The following is a 20,876-nucleotide window of genomic DNA, read 5'->3' on the forward strand; positions in this document are numbered from 1 at the left end:
AGGACATACAATAAAATTTCCCAGATAGGAATGTGCAACAATAGTTGGGTTGTTGAACAGTATGGTTACAAAGGGTTCATTCTCACAAGTTACTTGAAACTACTTTCCAAGAAAACCTCGGCCATTGGGGGGGGGGGGGGCAAACAAATCCATCAGAAACTCTAGTAACTTAATAATTTATATATGATACATACGCAGGCAAAAAGCTTGTTACAATCATACAAAGATGTAATCATTTCTTATGCATATGGGCTTTGGCCAAATTCTTATCTAGAATCCTTGCTTCACCTTAAACATTTGTAATTCACATTCTGTGAACTTCCAGTGATGTAGTGGTCAAAATATACACTCAAGTATTCTGTTTTCCATGCACATTTTTCATATTCCTATTATTTATGAACTGCATTTAGCAGAAAAGACATCATCTGCACAACTCGGCCGAACAGTAAGCTACAGAGGTTCCCATGCAGATATACAACACCATAATTACTCACTCTACAGTAAGCTCCTGAAGCATCTCCCTCCCTCACTCATTTGGAATGTTAAAAAATGCCAAGAAGAAGGGCTTGATGTCATCTCAACACTGACATCCATCTGTCTATGGCTCTCCTTTGACTTTCCTCCTTCTGCAGCCAACATTTTCACAAAAGTTGATGAGAATTTGTCAACCTAAGGACTTGTAATGTCAGCTCCTTTGAAAGGCAATGGAATGTTTCAAAGCGACAACGATGGAATCCTGCATGTACAATATTCATTTTAATGTAGGAGCTTAAAATTAAATAACTAATATCTTTGAGATGAAAACCCACAAAACTGCCAATGTATCTGTCAGAGGAAGGGAAAAGAAGCAAGCACACTACCAGTACAGAAGGCATGGCTTTGAATTTCTGATAGTAAATAATACATCTCTAATTTTGAAAATTAAATGAAAATTGATGTTACAATTCCACAACTCTTATTATCCACTGACAAAGACCTTTCCTTACCAAAAATTACCACTCATATCAAACACTGCAAGTCACCACTGATATATCTTCTCCAACAGCAGGCAATGCAAGGCACCACCCAATCATGGGCTGGCCAAATTACAAAAGGAAATCAAATCACCCAAACCATAGCAACAAAGACAACAGGCTGACAATGGCAGATGCCACAGACATTGTTTAAATAGTATACATTTTCAAATGTTTTAACTTCGCTTCGCCTTTTTAACCTATAAAGCATTCCAAACACAGCCATTACAATTTTATATGAATACACAGTCTCTGAAAATCGTGTGTTTGGAAATGCACAGGTTGTGTGGGACCACCATGAGCACGGTCCACAAACATTCGCAGGATGCTGTGGACAACGCATGTGTCTGTAAATTCTAAACCTTCCTCTCCAAATTCATGCCTCAGTTTCCCCTTTCAGCATAACTGATAACCCCAACCCTGACTTATTACTCTTCCTAAAAAGAAAGTTACATTTTTATTTTATTCATTGTAAGTCAATTCAGTAGCTTATTTGTTAAATAAACGTTAGAATTGAGCTGTATCAATTAATGTACTATAAATTGTATTTATTGGTCACTTTTTAATTTACAATTATAAAATTTGTGTTGAATGAGAGTTTTGGGTTTTGTACTGAAGTCATTAAGAATCAATCTTGTGTAAGTTGAAAAAAGAAAAGAAGGCCCTGTCATTTAAGGGTATTAAGATGAAACTCATCCCCATTTTTAATTTTCATCCTTTCTACTTAAATTTGCTTATAAAAATACAAACTAGCATAATTCTACTCTTTTCTGAAACACGATTTTGTTTCCTATTAAATAATTATATACAAAGCCATAAGCAACAGATCTTTAAAGAGCAAAGTAAATTTTAAAACTTAATATCTAATCAGTAAGGGAAATTAAAAATATATAGAGAAATATGTACAAAATTCTGCATAGTGAACTACTCCATGCCATTCAGAATTTTAAAACAATACTTAATTTAATATTCAATGGCTTCCCAAAGCATCTAGAACCAATTAACTTCACCTTATCAAAAAAAATCTTATATCTATATCATGATGCTTCTATTCATCAAAACTTCAACAGTCTGAAAACAAGAAAAACAAATAATTTCAGATTTCTGACCCCAGCACTGATGAGCATAAGACCATTTCTGCTTCCCAGTCAAGGGTGGCCTCATTCTGTAGCTAAGATCTGAGGCTCACAGTAAAATATCTCCATGGGAAGGTTTAGATTTTGACTTTTCTCCTCTGAGTCAAGGCATGTGTGATACTATTTAAATGGCTTCCAATCCTGGACAACGAGATGTTAAAGAAGGATATAAAATGGGTCAGAATTTTTTTAGGAACATAAAATTTGTAATCAGAAGACCTGTGTTTAAATCTTGCTCTGTGCAAGTAAGTTGGTCACTATGAGGCTATTTTAATCTGTTCAGATGAAGAGTACTTATTCACAATACTGCAAGACAGGAAGAAAGAGAGGAGGAGAGAGGAGAGGGGAGAGAGGGCAGAGGGAGATAGAGCAGGCTACAACCTATGACAAAACAGTACAGTGTCTGCTATAGAACAGACACTCAATGTGTCATATACCTACCTTCCTGCCATCTCCTTTTCTCTACTCTCAACTAATCTAGCACCGAAATGGCTACTACTGGGAAAGTTTGAAGGACCTGCAGAGAAATAAGTTTAAAGTCCTCAGACAAGAAACACTGAAGATATTTCACTGCAATCTGCAGTCACCAGCTCATCCCAATCATTTCTGGGTTGAAGCACAGCAGCATTTTACATATTAAAGAAGACCAAGACTTGCCAAAAAGCCCGCACAAATCCACTTCTTTTCTCTCAGTTTTCTTTTAGCTTATTTGACAAACAGAACAGTAAAAATGTCCTCTTCTACATACAGAATTATTGCAATCTGTTGCATTTATTAGACTTACCATTTCTTCGGCTCACAAACCATGTTTATTTAACTCTCAGGTTAATCGGAAAACTGTGTTAGATAAAATATGCTTTTATATTGTGAAGTTATAATAATAAAATATAAAGAGTTGCTTTTTCTTAATATTTTGGGAAGAATATAAATAAGAAGCTCAATTCTGTCTAAGCAGCAGCTACAAAATTCTGGGGATATCAAACCTTGGATCAATAATATGTGTCTTACAGTTACCTTAGTGGGAGAGAGCCAAAAAGCTGACAGCTCTGTGAGCTGTACCCTTAGAAAGCAAAACAGTAGAAATAAGAAACATATCTCCACAGGCCCTCTTCCAAACTTGTGTGCACTACAATGTCCCTAACTGTACTCCTAAACTCTAAAAAGAATTTTTGCAAAACTTTAGTTGTTAAAAGTTTGAATAGAAACTCTTGAAGCACCCAAATAATATTTTAGTCTGAAACAAACTATGCAAAAAGCAACTGTGGCAATATGCGCTTTAAAATTCTCCGCTTGATCTCTCACTGCCCAAGATCCCTTTACAGTCACTACTTAAACCAAACACTTTCAGAGCATCTTCATTCACGATTAAGTTCATGGGTTTGCATTGCTCTTAACAATGCATGCCTTCTCCTCCACCTGACTTCTTCCTTCCCATACCATCCCCCAAGAATTCTAACCTCTAAATAATCATAGGGAAACTATTGCTAAAATGGTAACACACAAGGTTTTACACATGCACTGAACTCAATTCTGTATTCCATGTTTTTCCCCTCCCATTCTAATCCTCAAAATTGTTTTCAATAATCTATATTGACATTTGTGAGCAATTAGAATTGTTGCTGCTTCTGTGCAAGATTTAAAAAGCCGACAGGCTGTTCTACAGCTTCTGGAAGCAGCTTGAGGCCTTAACCAGCTGAAACACCCAGTCCTACTGTGTACAGCAGTGACCACAACAAAGGCTGTGGTTTCTCCCACACTAGCCTTAAATAGGTTTAAATTAATGCTATTCATCACTGGGTGGAAAAGAAGACAGGGCAAATCCAAGCCAGCAGCATTGGGAAATTTCTAACCAACACACTCAAACCTCTTAGCCATAAATGAGCTGACCTCCATTCAAAGGTTCACTCCAGAACAACTCTTTCTCCCTATTCCTATACACTCTCTGACTCTCAACTTCCAGCTTTTTCACCACATTCTAGAGAAAGGATTTTGTTCCTGCATACTACACAAAGGATGCTGTTACTATCCTCGAGTTACCCAGCAAACACCCAAAGACATAAAAGTCATATTTATCTAAAGTTTGTTGATTGCTAATGCAATCTCCTTTGAAGAATTAAAAGAGAAATAAAAATTTCTCAAAACTGTGCATTTATTAATAGCTTACAGTTGGCCACTCAGTCACAAAAGTCACTTGGAGTTTAGTCTAAGGTTAGAGTTAGAATTTGAGAACGTGATAGCTCAAATTTCACTGTTTATCAGTCATACCCCTTTTTCCAAACATACTTTTTATTGTTACAAATCATAGGAACTAACTGCACTAGGGAGTTTATTACAGTACTGAATCAGTTTAATTACATAATATATAGTCTCAGTGTGGAGCACAAACACACACACACACACACCCCTGCTAACAGACCATACTGAGTGTATTTTAGATATGCAATACTCCCTCAGACTAACATGGTAAATTGCCTAAAAATTAAGAAAGTATCATCATTAATTTGGCATCAAATTATAAACTGTAATAATCTAACAGGATTCATTTAAAAAGTTTACAATAATTATTCTATGTGCACTGGTAACCTTATACATAGTATTTAAAACACTAGCCTTTTAAAAAAGAAATCATTCCCACTGCTCAAATGGTATTCTGTGCGCAGCCTGGATATACACACACACGCACACAAAGCTCACACACTCCTAATCTTACACCTGCTCTGAAGCAGTAGGAAGTGAATTCTCAATCTGTCAACATGACCATCTGGTCTATCTGCATATCACGGTTTTCTCTATTACTATATGAAGGAATGGCAATCACGAAGCCAAAATAAAACTACAGTGCACCTGAATGGGACTTGCTCCCTTTTGGGTGAAATGGAATAATACGTGGCCTAGCAAAACAAAACTAGCAGTAATCTAAGTCATTTAAAACGAACATTCACGACAACATCATTAAGTGAACAACATGGAGCAGGTACTCTGGTGATCAGTAATACTGTTGTGCAGGTTTACACGACAGGTACCGAAGCTTCTGGGAAGCTGCAACGGCTCTTCAGTGAGTGACAGGACCCTTGCTATTCCTGATCCAGGCAAAATTCAGCGAAGGCAGTAATGGGGGCAGCAATCAGGAACCATTGTACTAAGAGACTGCCGTGCAAAAGTGGTCACTCTCTACCGTCAAACTAGCACGTACGGCCATCAGGATGATATCAATTTGCTTTGTCACTTGGCAATTAACAGTTACAACAATTACTTGACAAATTCTGGTCACTTATGAATCTTTCAAAGTGAATTGTAAGACCACTAAAAATAATTCCAATCTTAGAATATTTCTCATCTGCAAAAACTGAAGATGGTTTATTGCAATTTAGCTTTTGGGCCTAATGCCACTTGAAAATTAGCAGAGGCCTTAGTTAAATTAAACATAATTCCATTTGTTTAATTTTAGTTTTTAAATGTCACCACACAGCTGCCTCAAAGCTGTCATTCTACCCCACAGCAGGTAATAACTATGACATGTAACTTGTGACACTGTCATTCCGAGGCCTAAATACAGCAATCCATCTCTATCCCATAGGCAAGTCCTTAAAAAGTCTAACCTCTCACAGAATTTAAGTGGCTCAAATGAGAATTCTTCTAGAACCTGATTACATTACCAGAAGTTATACAGAAGCGGTTTAAAGGAAAAAAAAAAAAAAAAAAAAACACAACTCTCCAGAAAGTTCTCGGTTGAGTGCCTACTAATGAACAAAGGTTAACTTTATCTAAAAGGTCAAATGCCTGGTGGCTAAGGTTATGACCTTAACAACTTAAATTGTGACCTTGCCACGTGCCGGGTATATTGTAGATTCTGATACAGATCATCTGGTAAAGACTGGTCATAAATTAGCTTTACTGTTACACGCCCACAAAGACACCCATTGGCCACAATAACATAATATCTCCAAGTTGTCATACGATACGTGGGAAGGACAGCTCAAGTAGAGATGAAATTAAGGGCAGAGCATGGTTTTGTTCTCTTCCACTACTAACAAGATAAAGTTCGCAGCCTCACGGAACCACTCCGGTTTCACTGCACTTGTTACTATTTATCAGCCACACAATTCACACCGTTCTCACTGCACTGGATTGGGGGGGTGGGAATTGCAAGATAATTTTTCTATTGTATTTTTAGTAACTCCGTAAGTCTTAGAATAAAGCGTCTCTGCTCTTTAAAATCATTGATTCTGCACCTGCTTCCAGTATGTACATGGGTGTTTTAACATTTTACCAAAGAAGAGGTTGATGCATGAAGCAGAAACAAACGATTGTACACGTTTTTAGAAGGGAAAGAAGATCTTATTCCTGTGGCTACCAAAGGAGGGAGGAAAGCATTTCAGAAGGAAAAAATATCAAAGTGTAAGCAAAAGAGAGGGAGGGAAAAATGTACTATAGGTGAAAAGGCCACAATGGTTTTGGCATGTATCTCCAAGCACGTTTCAGAGTCTCTGCCTCCTGCCAATACTGGCAAGTTCTCAACACTTTTAAGGAGGTAAAAACATTGTTTAGTGTTTACAAATCCACAGTATTATAACAGATGCTTGTCAAATCAGTTGTATGTACGTTGACCGATCTACCTCCTATTCGCACTGGCAGTTTCCCTTCCACAAATAACAGGTCTCTAAATCTCCTGAATCAAATTTGAAATATTTTCAGACAAAAGGCCCTGAATATTTTCTGTTGCAATCTCCCTGTTGCACGCACAGAGAGGCAGCCATTCCCGCCGCCCTGTGAAAGCCAATGGCCAAACACTGGACTGACATTCAAGCCTAACAGGGGATTCTGGGATACGTCAGGAACACCAAACCGAAAGGCAGGGTGAGCCACGCTGTTGTCAATAAATCTTGTATAAGCAATAAGGATGCTAACTCTCCTAAGCAGCCTGCTGAATGTCATCTTATCAACACAACCCCTTCAGGTGCTGCAATAACCAACAACTGTGTTAGCTCAAGGATTTGGAGCAGCAGCATAATAACAAACCATCAACAGGGAAAAAGTGAACACACACTGTGGGAATACCCAGAAAGGGTGCATTGCTTTAAATCTAAGGGAAATGTTTAAGTTGGAAACTTAGAATGGATACCACTCAGGCAATAAAAACTTCACAGGTATTTCATTTGCCTGCTATCTTGGAAGAAAGGAGGCAACACCACAAGCCAGGAGGCAACACCACAAGCCCCATGAGCTGCTGACACCATCCAGTTCCTATGCTGGTCAATTAAAGCATTTGTTGTAACTTTTAAAGTATCTATTGTTGTAAATATCGAAAAGAGAAATACAACATTTTAAAGAGTGCTCCTTGAAAGCACTTGCAATGTCCATACTTTTTTTTTTTTTGCATCTTGCCGCACTGACATATGCAAACAGATGGAAAAATTTTTAACTTTGCTCTTTCAGTAGACAAAACAAACGAACAACAATAGGGTCAAAAGAGGGTCACAGAAGGGCTACTTGTTGCTGTGTAGAGGTTCTTTGAGAGGTGCTGCCTTTTCATTCCTGCTACCCAGAACTGGCTAAAGCAACAGGCACTTCTTAGAATTAAGTATACATTTTCAAAAACCCAAATATTTGAAACACTTACAGATCACATCCTCTAAAAGACTCATCTATCCCCTGCCAACAGAATGCAAATGATGCAGCATGCTTGCAAAGTTAATTTCCCCAGTTTCTTAAGTAAGGACAGATGGATAACAAAAGTTCTTTTTTCTAAAACATACAGTGAGAAAAATAATAGAGAATAGTATACCAGCCAATTCCTTTAAAAACAACTAACATTTTCAGAATTTAACACTGCAATGTTGATTTTTACAGGTAACTTCTTCCCTCTCCTTTGTGAAAAATAAATAAATAAATGAACCCCAAACAATCTACTGGTAGGATTCCACAACCTTCTTTCTTCCATCTGGCTCAAGTAACTACCATGAAGGTAATCTAGCAAGGCCGACAGGTACATATAAAAAGTCAACAAGTTACACAAGACCTGAGTTTTCACACGATACAATGAGCCTTTTGTCTAAAAGAAGATGAAAGGAACAAAGTAAAAATGCATCATTTCAGCCAGTCCTCAAGAGTTCTATCCTGAATGCTAGTCTAAATGCTGAAACATGCACAGGTAAAACAGGCCTTGAAAAAGCAATAAAGAATTTGATAATAAATCAAAGCAACTCACTACATCAATTGTCAATAGCAATCTCTCAATGTGCTCATGCACTACACAGGTTGATTACTTTTAATATTAACCCCTCCATCAATTACTTAGAGCTGGGTTGTTTACCTGAGCTATCAGAGACAACACCAAGAATTCCTACATACAAGCCTACTAAGTTTGCACATTAAAGACATTATTTGTCTTCATAAATGATTGGCAATTTGATAGTAATCTTACCTCCAACCTCCTAATTGGCTGGAGGATGGAGAGGGGGAGTAGTTTCAAGAGACCCCAGTAGGTTAGAAACACTCCCAACAGAAAAGCAACTAAACACATGGCCTCACTACCAAACTCAATGTTTCTTAACTGGATCACTTGCCAGTGAAAATACGCTCCTCACAGTAGTGTTCAAGAAGTTTCTCTCACCCCCTCATCCCAAACATGTGATAGAAACATAGAGCCTATCTGATTGCCAACACCTGCGACACTGCTACTTACCAAGAGAACCCAAACATCTCAGACCCATGCTTCCGACTGAAGCTGGCCCCCCAGGCACAGGGCGCTTTGGGCCGCTGCGACTCGGGCCTTTCTCTGAGACCACACTGACCTCATTTCTGTATTGGCCCACAGCGTGGCGAGCCCGGTCGGGACGGTCCCAGCACACACAAAGGCCATCGGGAAAGACACACACGCAAGAAAACGGACGGAATTCTCACCATCACACTTACCTGCTGCATGCACAAAGTATGCCAAATATAAATCGAGTTCCTTAACAGAAACCCCTATGTGGTGGGGTTGGACACAGAGCCCCGGATTCGAGCATTGCGGCGACTTTACAAGGCGCTCGCCATCAGTACTTTCCAGCGGAATACCTTTAAACAAGATCACCATCACGAGGTCCAACCTCCAGACTTTGTCTGCCTGGCGGAGGCAGTCAATTCTGCGCATCTTGCCTTTCTGGTCGGGGTTGGAAAGAACACAACACGGAGGTTTTTTCCCTGTAACTGTAAGAACAAAATCCTCTCGGTACTCGGGCCGGATGTCTTTCCGCAGCTTCGCCAAGAGTCGCGATGCCCACTTCTGCTTGACCTCCGGTTTCTCGCTCAGCAACTCGTCCTTCACGGCTCTCTCTTCTTCTTTCGACATGCGCTTTTCGTGTTTCTTGAAGTATTTCCGTTTTCGGGCCTGCAGGTTGAACCATGTGTAGGCAAAGGCTCGGACGTGGGGCAGAAGTGCTTCGATGAAAGGATGAAATTCATCCTGGGGAAACGGACAGAAACAAAGGTGTGAACAAGCGAAAACAAAAGAAATCAACTGTTCTTCGCAGCATCACCTTAAAAAAAAAAGTCCTCATGTCACTGTATGTTTCGAGGCAAATGCACATGGTCAAAATCGGACATGGGCTCCCAGTGCAGGTGGGGTGCGGGCCAACAGCATCTCTTCCCACAATCAGAAAGAAGAAATTTGCTCACACTTCACAACCGTGCTGATATGCCCAGCAAAGTGCACCGGCTTCCATTGTTGGGCCTAGTTCCCAAAGCCTTTAGCTGGCAAGTGAAGTTTATCTAAACGCTTAGAACAATATATAATCTTAACCCTATTTCAAGGAAGGCATATCTAATTCTGGCCCAGCACTGACCTCACCACTTGTAGTCCAGCCAGGGCCCGGCCGCCAGATTGGCAAATCCTAAACATTTACATGCCAGTCGATGCTCCTGGAAGTCTAGGAGCAGAATACCATCTCCACAATCAATGAAAACAAAGGCTTTCCCGCTAAAAATACTGCATGCAGCCTCTGGTCTGTTTCTTATTCATCTGGGCCATATCTTAATTCCTCTTTTAAATCCAGTTGCACATAATTTTATTTTATCTTTTTTTGTCAAAAACTTGGAAACATTGGCAGGTAAATATAGAAGAGATGATCTTGATATTCATTAGGCTAAAATAAAACATTTGTGTCCAAGATATTATTGCTAATACTATGGGAATGAAACAAGAAGAAGAAAAAAAAAAGGAAAAAAAATACAAAGAAAAGCATACATGCAAGATGGTAAACAGAACGTGTCGTCGTGACAACATGCTGCGACTAAATACACGGAATTTACTGATATGATTGTGAAATGCCTTTGGTAATAATCATCCCTTACAAAAGAGTATTTAATTTTTGAAAATAATATTTCAAATCTTTTCTCATAGGCGACAGAAAACTGGTATACTCAATGTTTACAAGACTCCAGGAAAACACTAACGGTTGCCTCTTAAAATTCAGACAATTTGAAAATAAAATAGAATTGGAAACATTTAAAAAATTTTTTTTCCTGTTTTACTCAAAATGTTTGATTGCACATACATGACATTTTCTTAGGCAATATAAATATATTTTTTTAAAAAAAGAAAAAATTAAACAGTAACCTCCACGAGGCTTTCGGAGTCCATCTAACTGTTGATTAACTTATCCGCACTAATTTTATGTAACTTTTCTCTGCCACATAACCAACCCCCAAAGATAAACTATTGACTTTCAAATAAACGCGGACAAGAAAACCAAAAAGATCTCTGATGACTTTTTTTTAAGGATAGACAGGTATTATAAGAACACATTCTTTATTGGTTTGTTACATCCATCTAAATATGTACTTCAGAAGTACGAGAAATTATAAAGCCCAAAATATTATTCAAAATGATTAAATTTTTAAATATTCAGATACAAACTGAGAGGGGGAAATTGGTAAAATATTTTACTATGCAAGTCTGTGATAATTTAGCAAACTATAATCAACTGCCTAAATCCTACATATGATTAATTTTTTAAAACTCAGCGTATATTAATAAATACATAATAAATCACTTCAATAACTGACATTTTTTTCCGCTCTACACAAATTTCAGGCTCTGCATTTCAAGCTGAGCTTTGAAAAGTGCTCTTTTTCAATAAAAGAGCCCCAAGGACAAGTAGCCAGCTTTCGTAACATGTGTGCACACTAAGTGAGGGAGAACAGAGAAAAATACCAGAATTGTATTATTCTCAACCATATACCACTAGCATTTTAAAATTTTCTCATGTTTGAGAATCTTAAGTCCCATGCTTCAGCAGAAACAAATTGAGGGCAAGTCACAGTTTATCTGCGAAGGTGTACGCCAAACCACAAAGCATTTAAACATGACTAAATTCTGAGCTCATCCTCGAAATGCTCCGAAATACGTAAATTTCAGGTTTGGAACAGTCCTTCACCCTGACTGATATTCCTACATTTCCAGGAGCTGCTGGGGACCATGGATTGGCCGTATTCTGCAAAGAACTCAATGAGAGCGCCTTAAACTACAAATTGAGCCTCACCAAAAGCAGGACTTCATTTTAAAGTCTCAGTCCCATCTTATAATGCAAAGAATAACCTACCCCCAAACAATCGATAGCTGTTAAAATGTTATCTTATTTCAAAGCCTTATGAATGATAATAAACATTTAAGTAAACATTCTAATGTGGCATTTTAAGTGGTCGAGGATACTCCCGACACACTTCTCAAAAACTGTGAACTGCGTTCATTCGTGTTCAAAAGGATTTTGTTTACCTGCCAACCAAATGCCCATATATCTCATCATAAAAACCTTTAAATGAGGCCAACTATGTAAACTAGTCATTAATAATAATCTAAGTCCCCAATTTTACATCAAAAATATTTACAATGTATTACTCCCCAAAGGTATTAGAATGTGCCAATAAAAGTTCACAATATTTCGAATAATTTGACTCACACGCACAACTAAAATACTAGCTAACTTTTTAAAATATATCTTTGTCAATTCTTCATAAGAATTTTTCAAAACATCAAAACTAAAGAATATCATTAACGCACAGGAAATGTTCAGAGATAACACAAATAGTGAGTCTTAAAAAAATAACGGAACAGTATGCCTTCAGAAGTCATGCTACTGAACATATCACCATAAGCTATACGGTATTTCAAAATATTCAAGAGAAAACAAAGGATATTTCGCATCTGTACGACATGAGAAAGTTAGAGGCCACCAATAAAAACAAACCTGAAAACCTGTTTCAAAAAGTGGTATTACTTTGAATCAGCACCCTAAACACTGATCTATTTAAAAGCAAGCCAATTCTAACAGAACTACTGAATGCTGATATTTCTGGGAACTTTTTTTTTTTTTTAACATTCACCTAAAAGTCTCTGCTGGGTTATCATTATTCTGTGAGGTTACAAGACTTGGTTATGAAGTGCCCATGCTGAATAAAATAAGCTATCTGGCATTTTCCTGGTACATGTAGATGGAGTTTATTCTTTCCTTTTGAGTACTTTTATCACTGTGCTTACTGGATTTATTTTTTTAATGAGCAATAAACTACCTACATTTTTCTTTCAAACTCTGGCCCTAAAACATTATAAATATTCCAGCAAATTAAATCAATTGTAAATCCATTTTTAAAAGGAGAATCCATAAAATAAATGACCGTTCACTCCCTATTTATCGTACATGTTCTTCTCAAACTGTTGTATTAAATAAGCATTTCTCTTAGTGGTGCTTCCACAAGGCCTAGTGAATGCATCAAGGCTGCCAAGGATGTAGGAGGGGTAAAAAAAAAAAAAAAAAAGGGAGGTGGGGGAACTTTCTTAATGTGATAATAGCTCAGGAACCCAGGGAGGCCAACTCTGTTAAATACCTGACTATGCCCAGGGCTTAAATGGATACACAGGTATCCTCAACTCTGCAGGATTGCAGAATTTCAATGCATCTTTTCCCGGGGTTAACTGAAGCAGACACTAAGCACCGGAGGGTCCTTCCCCTCGCTGCAGCTCACTGGTATTGTCCACAAGTTCTATGAGCTGCAAACTTCTGCCAGCCTGAACTTCAGCCTTCGAATCTCAGCGTTTTCACTGTAGCCCGTAACTCATTCAAATTATCTTACACTTTGCATCTTATCCATATGCAATCGTGAACCTTGCCAGAAGTGGTTGGAAAAGTTTCATTCCATACTTCCACAAGTTACTAAAATAGGAACTTTGGAAGTTTGTTAGAAAAAAAAAAAAAACACCAAAAACTTTTACAATAACTAAAAGCAACTGCTATCCATTATTAATGCTAGGCCTAAATCCCAAACAGACCGTTTCAACATAAAAGATGCATTTAAGAGTCTTCTGAGATCAAATAGCCAGAATTCTAACTGTTAGATATTGCAGGAAGAAGGGCTGTCATGTGGGAAATAAATCTAGAATCCAGAGGAGAAAGAAAACTACTTATACTTCTTAGCCTTCCAGAAAGCACCGGGGTAAACCGTTATCTCCTGCTAAATGAGGGCCAAGAAGTGTTAGCAGGTTTCACAGGGAGTGGGGAATAAACATTTTATTTGTAGCATAGAAGTTCTGTAGGTGGTTCATGGTCAATCACCCGGTACCAAAGCAGCATGAAAACTCACGCTTTAAAAAAAAAAAAAAGAAAAGAAAATGGTTTTAGTGCAAAATCACTTTGATTCTATGCCTTTCAGTCAAAGAAAATAAATAATGTATTCGAAAGGGACCAGCTCCGGCGACGCGAAGGGGCAGTATTTCGGCTGGGGGTGGTGCCATCTCAGGACTGCGGGCAGGGCACGCACCGGAGGGGCGCGGGAGCCCCCCGCGCCGCACGGAGGCCGAGGAAAAAGTTGCCCCCGTCCGGCGCGCCGGGCGGCCGCTCGCGAGGGGCGGCGACGGAGGCGGCGGCGGCGGCGGCGGGGGGAGCCGCGTCTGGCCCGGGCCGCCGCTCGGGCCCGCGGCCGGGAGCCCAACTCCGCGCGTCACTCCCCGGCCCACGGCCGCGGCCTCCACCGCTCGCCGCCTGCGCAGCGTGGGCTCTTCCCGGCCCCGAAACTTTCACGCTGGGTGGGGGGAAAGCGAGCGGGCCGCCAGCGGGCGGCGAGGGCGCAGGCTCCACCCGGCCGGCGCGGGGCGACGCGCGTCCACGCAGCCCCGCTCCGCGGAGGACTCGTCGCCACCGCCGCCGCCGCCACCGCCACCGCCCGCGTCCAGGGGCGCTGTCCGGGCCGGGCCGGGGCCCGGACGGCGGCCCGCGGCCGGACCCCGCAGGCTGACAAACAATAAACAAAAGTAAGAGTTCGGGAAGGCAGCTGGGGGCCGCGGCGGCGCGGGCTTGGCGGGGCGGTCCCCCCCGCCCGCGCAGTGCCAGGGGCTGCGGCTGCCCCGGCCGTGCGGGGCGCGCTCCGGGCACCGTCGGCGGCCCCCTCCCCGAGCGCCGCGGAGCTCCCGGAACCCGCGCGGGGCGGCGGAGACGCGGAGTCCAGATTTCGGCGCGTCATGGGCTGCAGCCCCAGCGCGGAACACGTGCGGGGCGTCCGCCAGCACCGCCGCTCCGCAGTCGGGCGCCCCGATATTAATTAACGCATTAATAAGAGGGCGCCATTAGCCATGTGCCCACACAAATGGCCGTGCGAGAGGAATGCACCCGCATGGAAACAAAGTTACTTTCTTCAAGCGGCGCCCCCGGCACACACGCGCACAGGCACCCGCGCAGACTCGGCCCACGCCGAGACCCGCGCCCGGCCCGGGCCCGGTCGCCGCGACGGCGCCGCGCGCCCCCTGCCACCCCGGCCCCCGGCCCTCCGCATCCCCGCAGCTGCTTACCTGGGTGAGACAGAGCGGAGAATACATAACTGCCGGGCGGTGGGGTGTGCGTGTGCGTCTGGGTGTGCGGGCCGGAGGTGTGCGTGAGTGTGGGTGAGAGCAGAGGGAGAGAGAGGGAGAGAGGGGGAGAGAGAGAGAGAGAGAGAGAGAGAGAAGGGGGGAGAAAAAAAAATCAAGCCTGCTTCTTGCGTTCACATTTCCAACTCGGCTCAACTGCAGCCGCCAGCGCTAGTGCCGCTCCATGGGCTGAACTTTAACCCCGCCTAGAGTTTCCCTACACTGCACTATACATGCCTACTGTACGCGGGCGTTAAAGGCATAGCGCACTCTTTCCCGCTCCCGCGCCGGCCCGGCCGGGTGCCGCGAGCTGCCCGCGCGCCCGCCTCCGCCTCCGCTCTGCACCGCACCGCACAGCCGCGCCCGCTCGCGCCGCCGCCGCCGCCGCCGGCGGGAGGGGGTGCGTGGGGGAGGGGGCGGCTGCGGCGCCGCGCGGCCAGCCGGGTCCCGAGTCTCCGCGGCCGCCCGCTCGCCCGCCCGCCCGCTCGCTCGCTCGCGCCCGCCCGCGCCGGGTCGCCCCCTCGCTCGCTGGCTGGCTGTTCGCCCCCCGCCCCCTGGCCCGCTCCGCGCAGTGCTGGGTAGCGCAGTGAGGAGCGGTTACAGTCAGCCCCGGGCAGCTATAGGCTGCCACAGGATGTGCTTAAGCAAACAAAACTACTTTTCCTCGTCCCCATCCCCCCACCCGCGCCGCAGACCTTCGCGGACCTCGGTGGAGGAATCGGGCCCCTTGGCCAGGTTGCCCCGCACCCCGCGGGCCACTGTGTGGGCACCGAGGGAACCGAGGAGGAGGCCCGGCTGCACATTTGCATGTATGCAAATTTCTTTGAAAATTCAGACCTCCTAGGTAACTTTCTTTCCCCTCTGAAATGCGGTACGGCTCAAAGCATTGTAATCTCTCCAGCGAAGCTTTCTGTGGGAATAGATTCTTCGGCAGAGGTAATTATGCACAAAACCCTGCAAACTTTGTGCGGCTCCCAGTCCTGTGGCACTCAGAAGCGGGGGTGGTGGGGCGTCATTTCACACCCGAGATTCACCGGCTTACGGGGTGGGGGGCGCGCTGGAGAAAGGAAGGCGGAGATTCGTGGGGGGGGGGGTGCTACCCCCCCCGTCCCCGCCCCCGCCCCCAGGACCGTGAGACGACTGGGTCTGAACACAGACACCATACACAAAAGTTCTATCATGTTCAGAAACAACAGTGGTTTAGAGGTGACATCTTTTTCTTTTTAGGACAGGAAAAAAAAAATGTGAAAGGGATGTCCTCTTTGGGCAGGGAGATACTCTGATCCGTGAAGGCATGCCAGAGCTGGACCTGGGCTACCCTGACCGTCCTCGGTCCCGGGACACCCCTGGAGGGGGGCCTTTTAAGAATCCTCTCTTTTTCCCTCCCCCCAGGTAACAGTTCTTAAAATGGAAAAGAACTTCCTGCAATTATTTTAGGTTTACTAAAGTATTGTTTTGGCAGAAAGGGGGGGTGGTTTTTAGGGTTTGGCAAGTTGCCAAAAAGCTTGCTTTTCCAGTTTTTTTTTTTTAACCTCATATTTTCTCTCTAGGCTCTCCTCTCTCCTAGAAGGAAGAAAAAATGAGTATACCTGCCTCCTCCAAACCTCCTTCCCATCTTTGCCTCCTCCTCCTCTCCCTCACCTTACTCCCCAGCCTGCTGCATTTGCCAACCCTGCTCAAGAATTCCAGAAGGAAAGGGGGGGGGGATTATCACTGGCACACGGGGGGTGGGGGTGGGGCGGGGGTCTGCTCCTTGGGAGACAGAGGCGACTTAGCCAGAGAGACTCTGAAAAGAGATTCCTGTAGGAATGCCCACTAGGCAAATGAGGGTGAGTAGTGTGTTAAGGCCACTTTCATTCAGATTTTTAAAAATAATAATAAGAGGAAGGAAATACGCTACTGGAGAATGAGCAAAAATAAAATCCTGTGGAACAGTTCTGCATCTGAAGTTATTTTGTATTATTCTGTAGTCACTTGACTGCCCAACTCATTCCCCAGTGCTCAAAAAAAGCATTCCCACCTCTGACATCTCCTTGGAAGTGTCTGATTATTTCAGGAGTGAAGAGAAATAATAACTTCAGCCTTTAATGAGAGTCCATTTTTCCAAGCTAAACTGTTTTTCCTGATTCCTCTTGGGTTTCGGTAGAGAAGAAGTATCCTGCAAACTAAGCCGAGTTACAGAGACAGCACCCTGGCCGCGAAAACCTTTGCTGGGATCTATAACTTCGACGCGCTCCAAGTTTCCTCGATAGAAGTTTCTGGCTGACTGTCCCAACATGTAACTGAGGCACAGCGAGGCGTTATTGTTCCGACTGTGTGCTCTTGGGAAGCTCTCTTCCAGAGCAGATTAAAATCTTTCTTTTGTCGTATTAAAAGGTACACTTCACATCTGCCTCTTCTCAAAACAGCAAAGATTCTTACGTTTGATTGAGCCTCAAGGAAAAAAAAGAAATTTTTAAAAAGAACTGGCACATCGCCCTGTTTCCTTTTTTTAAACGAGGGAAAGTAATTTAATGCTGATATTTCTAGTTTAAAAACGTCTTTTGTTGCAGCAGTGGATGTGCCCGCGATTTCCAGCTCTCTGCGGTTAGCAATATTATCTTAAGTAACTTTTGGCGCCCTTCGTAAGACTTTTGGATATGGGACGATTGTTTGCGCCCTCTAGGCAAGGGCTGGATCCAAGTTCAGCACTAAAGCCTTTCACATCCGCCCCTGCTTTCTCTCCTATCTCCGCCAGCTCCCGCTCCCTCCCCCGCGCCTGGGGGGAGGGCGGGCGGGGGCGGAGGCGGGGGCAGCACTCAGAGCTCGGTTCCAACTACAGCGTTTGGAAACAAGACTGAGAAAAATACAGTAGAAGAGTTACAGTTACAAAAAGGCTTCTGGTAACTTTCTCTCCAACAGGCATAAATTTAAACACACACAAAGAAACAGATGTTCCTCAAAGGGCACATTGGGGGTAAAAAACATTTCCAACTCTCTCCCCTCTTCCCAACTTGGAAAAGTAAACCCTTGTGCAGAGTTCACAAAGATACTAGGACACTTGAGAGAGAGCAGGGACGGGAGGGGTGGGGGTGGGGGTTGCAGAAAGTGGAGCAGTGCAGGAAGCGCAGGTGAAGTATGAAAACTAGTTTATTGCAATCATATAAATGACCCATTGTTAGGAAGGATAAACCCCTTATTGGAAATAACCGCTCCAATCATTTATTTTGCAAGTGTAGGAGGCTGCCTTGAAATGGGATTGTCTGAGCAAAGGAGGCTCCTGTCATGCTCTCTGCTATCCATATTCTTCCTGGCACCGAGCCCAGCCTTGCATTTGCTGTGTTTTATTTGCAGAGACGCTACCTTGCCAGCTTTAGTGAAATCCTCTTAGATATATAAATTACGTCAATAAGGTTTCACTTATATGTACATCTCAAATACCTCTCATTTTAGAGGTTACTTAATAGGGAGATCTTATTAATATGATTTAGATTTTAATACCCAAAGCAGTGAAGATAGGACTGGGAGTCGTAAGTGACAACACCATTAACTCTAGTTCTTACCAAGACTAACTTTATTAACTAGCCTTCTCCAACCTTCTTCCTCTCTAGCTTTTGACCTTCTGGTCAGTTGTGTGCAGACTTGTCTTATATGCATATAATCTTCAACTGAATCATGTTGCCCAACTGATAGAGTGAAATCCTACAGCAAATTTCCAAACCAGATTTGATTAGGAGGCCTGAAGCCTTGGGAAACAGCTTGATGGGAATTTAATCCAAAAAAAAAAAAAAAAGGAAAGAAAAGAGACCATATGATTTTCCATTCACTTCCCAAAGCTCACTACAGTCCCAGAATTCAAGCAAGGTGTAAGCCTGCATTCCTCACAGCATTGAGGTCTGCAGCATTCAGAGAAGGAGATGGATACCTCTCAGAGACTGTCAGTCAGTGCCTCCAAGACAAGGAGCTGGTCAGTCAGTGCCTCCAAGCTGCAGCTGGTTTCCATTGGATTGGTGTCAAGGACCTGCTCAAGAGGCCAGACTCCAGCTAGCCGTTGAGGGAGTCAGCTGGGGCTGCTGTGGTAACAAGAAATGTGAACTTGGCCAGTCTTAGTGTCCTGTTTGCTGCTGACCATACACTTCAAACAGGAGAATTCAGGAAAAGACGCTCCCTTCCCCTCCTTCCTTTCAGCTCTGTGAAACAGCTGTCAGTCCACCTGTGAATCTCTGTGTGTGTGTGCCTTAAAATTGCTGTTTAGAGTTCAAGAGAGGCTCACCCCTTCCTCCCAAGTACTCCCAATACCAAAGCTTCTAAGACAATCTGAGTGCGAAGTTTTGTAATGCTGAGTGCGCAATATATTCCTTCCCAGAGCCACTGCAGTCCCACCGTGCAGGCACGCGCTGTTTAAACCTCACCTTCCACCACGGTCACACCAACTTCCCTGAGGTTACAAATCACAACTAAGGCAAAGTCTCTCTCTAGCAAGATTTGTCTGACTTTTCCCAACAGGCAAACAAGGCGTGCAGTTCATGCGAGAATCCCCCAATCAGCTTTCCTTTTTTCTGAAACTCGACAACTCTTTGCTATTGTGCTTGCTAAATCCGGAAGAGCCTGCAGCTTTGACAGATCGAGCCGCAGAGAACTTCAGGTCTCCTCCGCCCCGCCCCCTCTGGCTACTGCGAACCATTGTACAGCCAAGCGTGCTCGTGATTGGACCAAGCCTTTGTCAATCTCCCGGGTGGTCCCATTGATTAGAGGATCGAATCGTCAATTATTCTGCGGGTCCAGACATTTCTTTCGGGTTAGGTTGACTGCTGAGGCCAGACGTCTTTTACAGAACAGAGCACGTACAGGATTTCCCCCCACCCCTTTCTGGAACCGAGCAGGCGCTAGGAGGAAAAAAATCTGTCAAGCTCAGCAATTTTTTCAAATCCCGAAAAAAAAAAAAAAAAAAAAAGGAAACACGGTCTCCTGATGCACGGCGCACAAAACGGCATCCACAAAGCTACATCTTTAAAACAAAACCATCACAATAGACATTTACCCAGCAATCAGTGAAGTGCATGAGCGAGCGAAATTTTAAAGTCTTAGCCATTACGCAAAACCATTCTGCCATCATTGTTGTTTATAAAACGCACATAGTATAAATGCAAAATAGAAAGTTTAAGATGCACCACGTACCATTGCAATGTAAAAAGAGTACGTGAGAAACTTTAAAGTGTTCAGGCGAATTGCTTCATTTGTTGTCCCTTTTTTGCATTAAAGAAAAAAAATCTAAATAAACTTGGAACCGTTGAAAACCCGGAAGAGATTTTTTAAAAAGCTGTTGGCCAATTGCAGGCTTCTTGGATATATATATATATATAATATATATATTTAACTCCAAATCAGAAGGCTTTTGCAATTGCAATGCGCGTTCTCTCCCTCTCTCTCTGTCTCTGTCTCTCCCTCTCTCCTCTTTTGAAAGCGATCCAACCCGTGCTGGCTGCTTCTCAGATCCTCTCTGCTTTTGCCTGGTGTGCTTTGGATGGTACGAGACTTTGCAGAAGTTGCAATCGATCCGCCAGTCCCTCTCTCGGCTCCCTGCCCCCTTGTTTATTTCCGCAATCGCTGCAATTTGCATAGTAACCACGCGGGAGGCGGCGGCGGCCGCCTGCCGAGGGGGCCCGAAGGGGGCCGGGGAAAGGCCTGGCCCCTTCTCCCCTCCTCTGCTCTCCTCCCTCCGCGCCAGTCTCCTCCTCCCCCGCGGCGCGTGGCCAATGGGAGCCCCTGCGTTCGGCGCAAGCTCCGGTCGGGACACCGTGCGCGAGAAAAGCCCCTGCGTTGCTAGGCCCGGCTCACGGGATCCTGGCTTTGGCGCAGTGCGAGTGCTGC

The 20,876-nt window shown here is 43.6% G+C and overlaps 1 protein-coding gene and 1 long non-coding RNA gene across 20 annotated transcripts in view; one reads left to right on the plus strand and one right to left on the minus strand.

Moving 5' to 3' along the window:
* The window catches only part of NFIA (nuclear factor I A), a 601,241-nt gene that overhangs the window by 381,222 nt on the left and 199,143 nt on the right, over window positions 1-20,876 (minus strand). For 7 of the 19 annotated variants that reach the window (XM_051857696.2, XM_070078402.1, XM_070078405.1 and 4 more), the window contains exon 2: window positions 9,065-9,596. In XM_051857696.2, coding sequence (XP_051713656.1) covers window positions 9,065-9,596 — 532 coding nt within the window. Of the gene's footprint in view, window positions 1-9,064; window positions 9,597-14,969; window positions 15,398-20,183; window positions 20,724-20,876 lie in introns of those variants that run through there. The other 12 variants (XM_051857698.2, XM_017346245.3, XM_017346244.3 and 9 more) reach the window with 6 other exon arrangements.
* Window positions 14,659-16,680, plus strand: LOC103350165 (uncharacterized). Its single transcript, XR_007924048.2, has 4 exons — window positions 14,659-14,973; window positions 15,720-15,962; window positions 16,254-16,418; window positions 16,577-16,680. It is a non-coding gene; the product is annotated as an uncharacterized lncRNA (long non-coding RNA).

The sequence above is a fragment of the Oryctolagus cuniculus genome, chromosome 7 (assembly GCF_964237555.1).
Source record: "Oryctolagus cuniculus chromosome 7, mOryCun1.1, whole genome shotgun sequence".
NCBI classification, from domain to species: Eukaryota; Metazoa; Chordata; class Mammalia; order Lagomorpha; family Leporidae; genus Oryctolagus; species Oryctolagus cuniculus.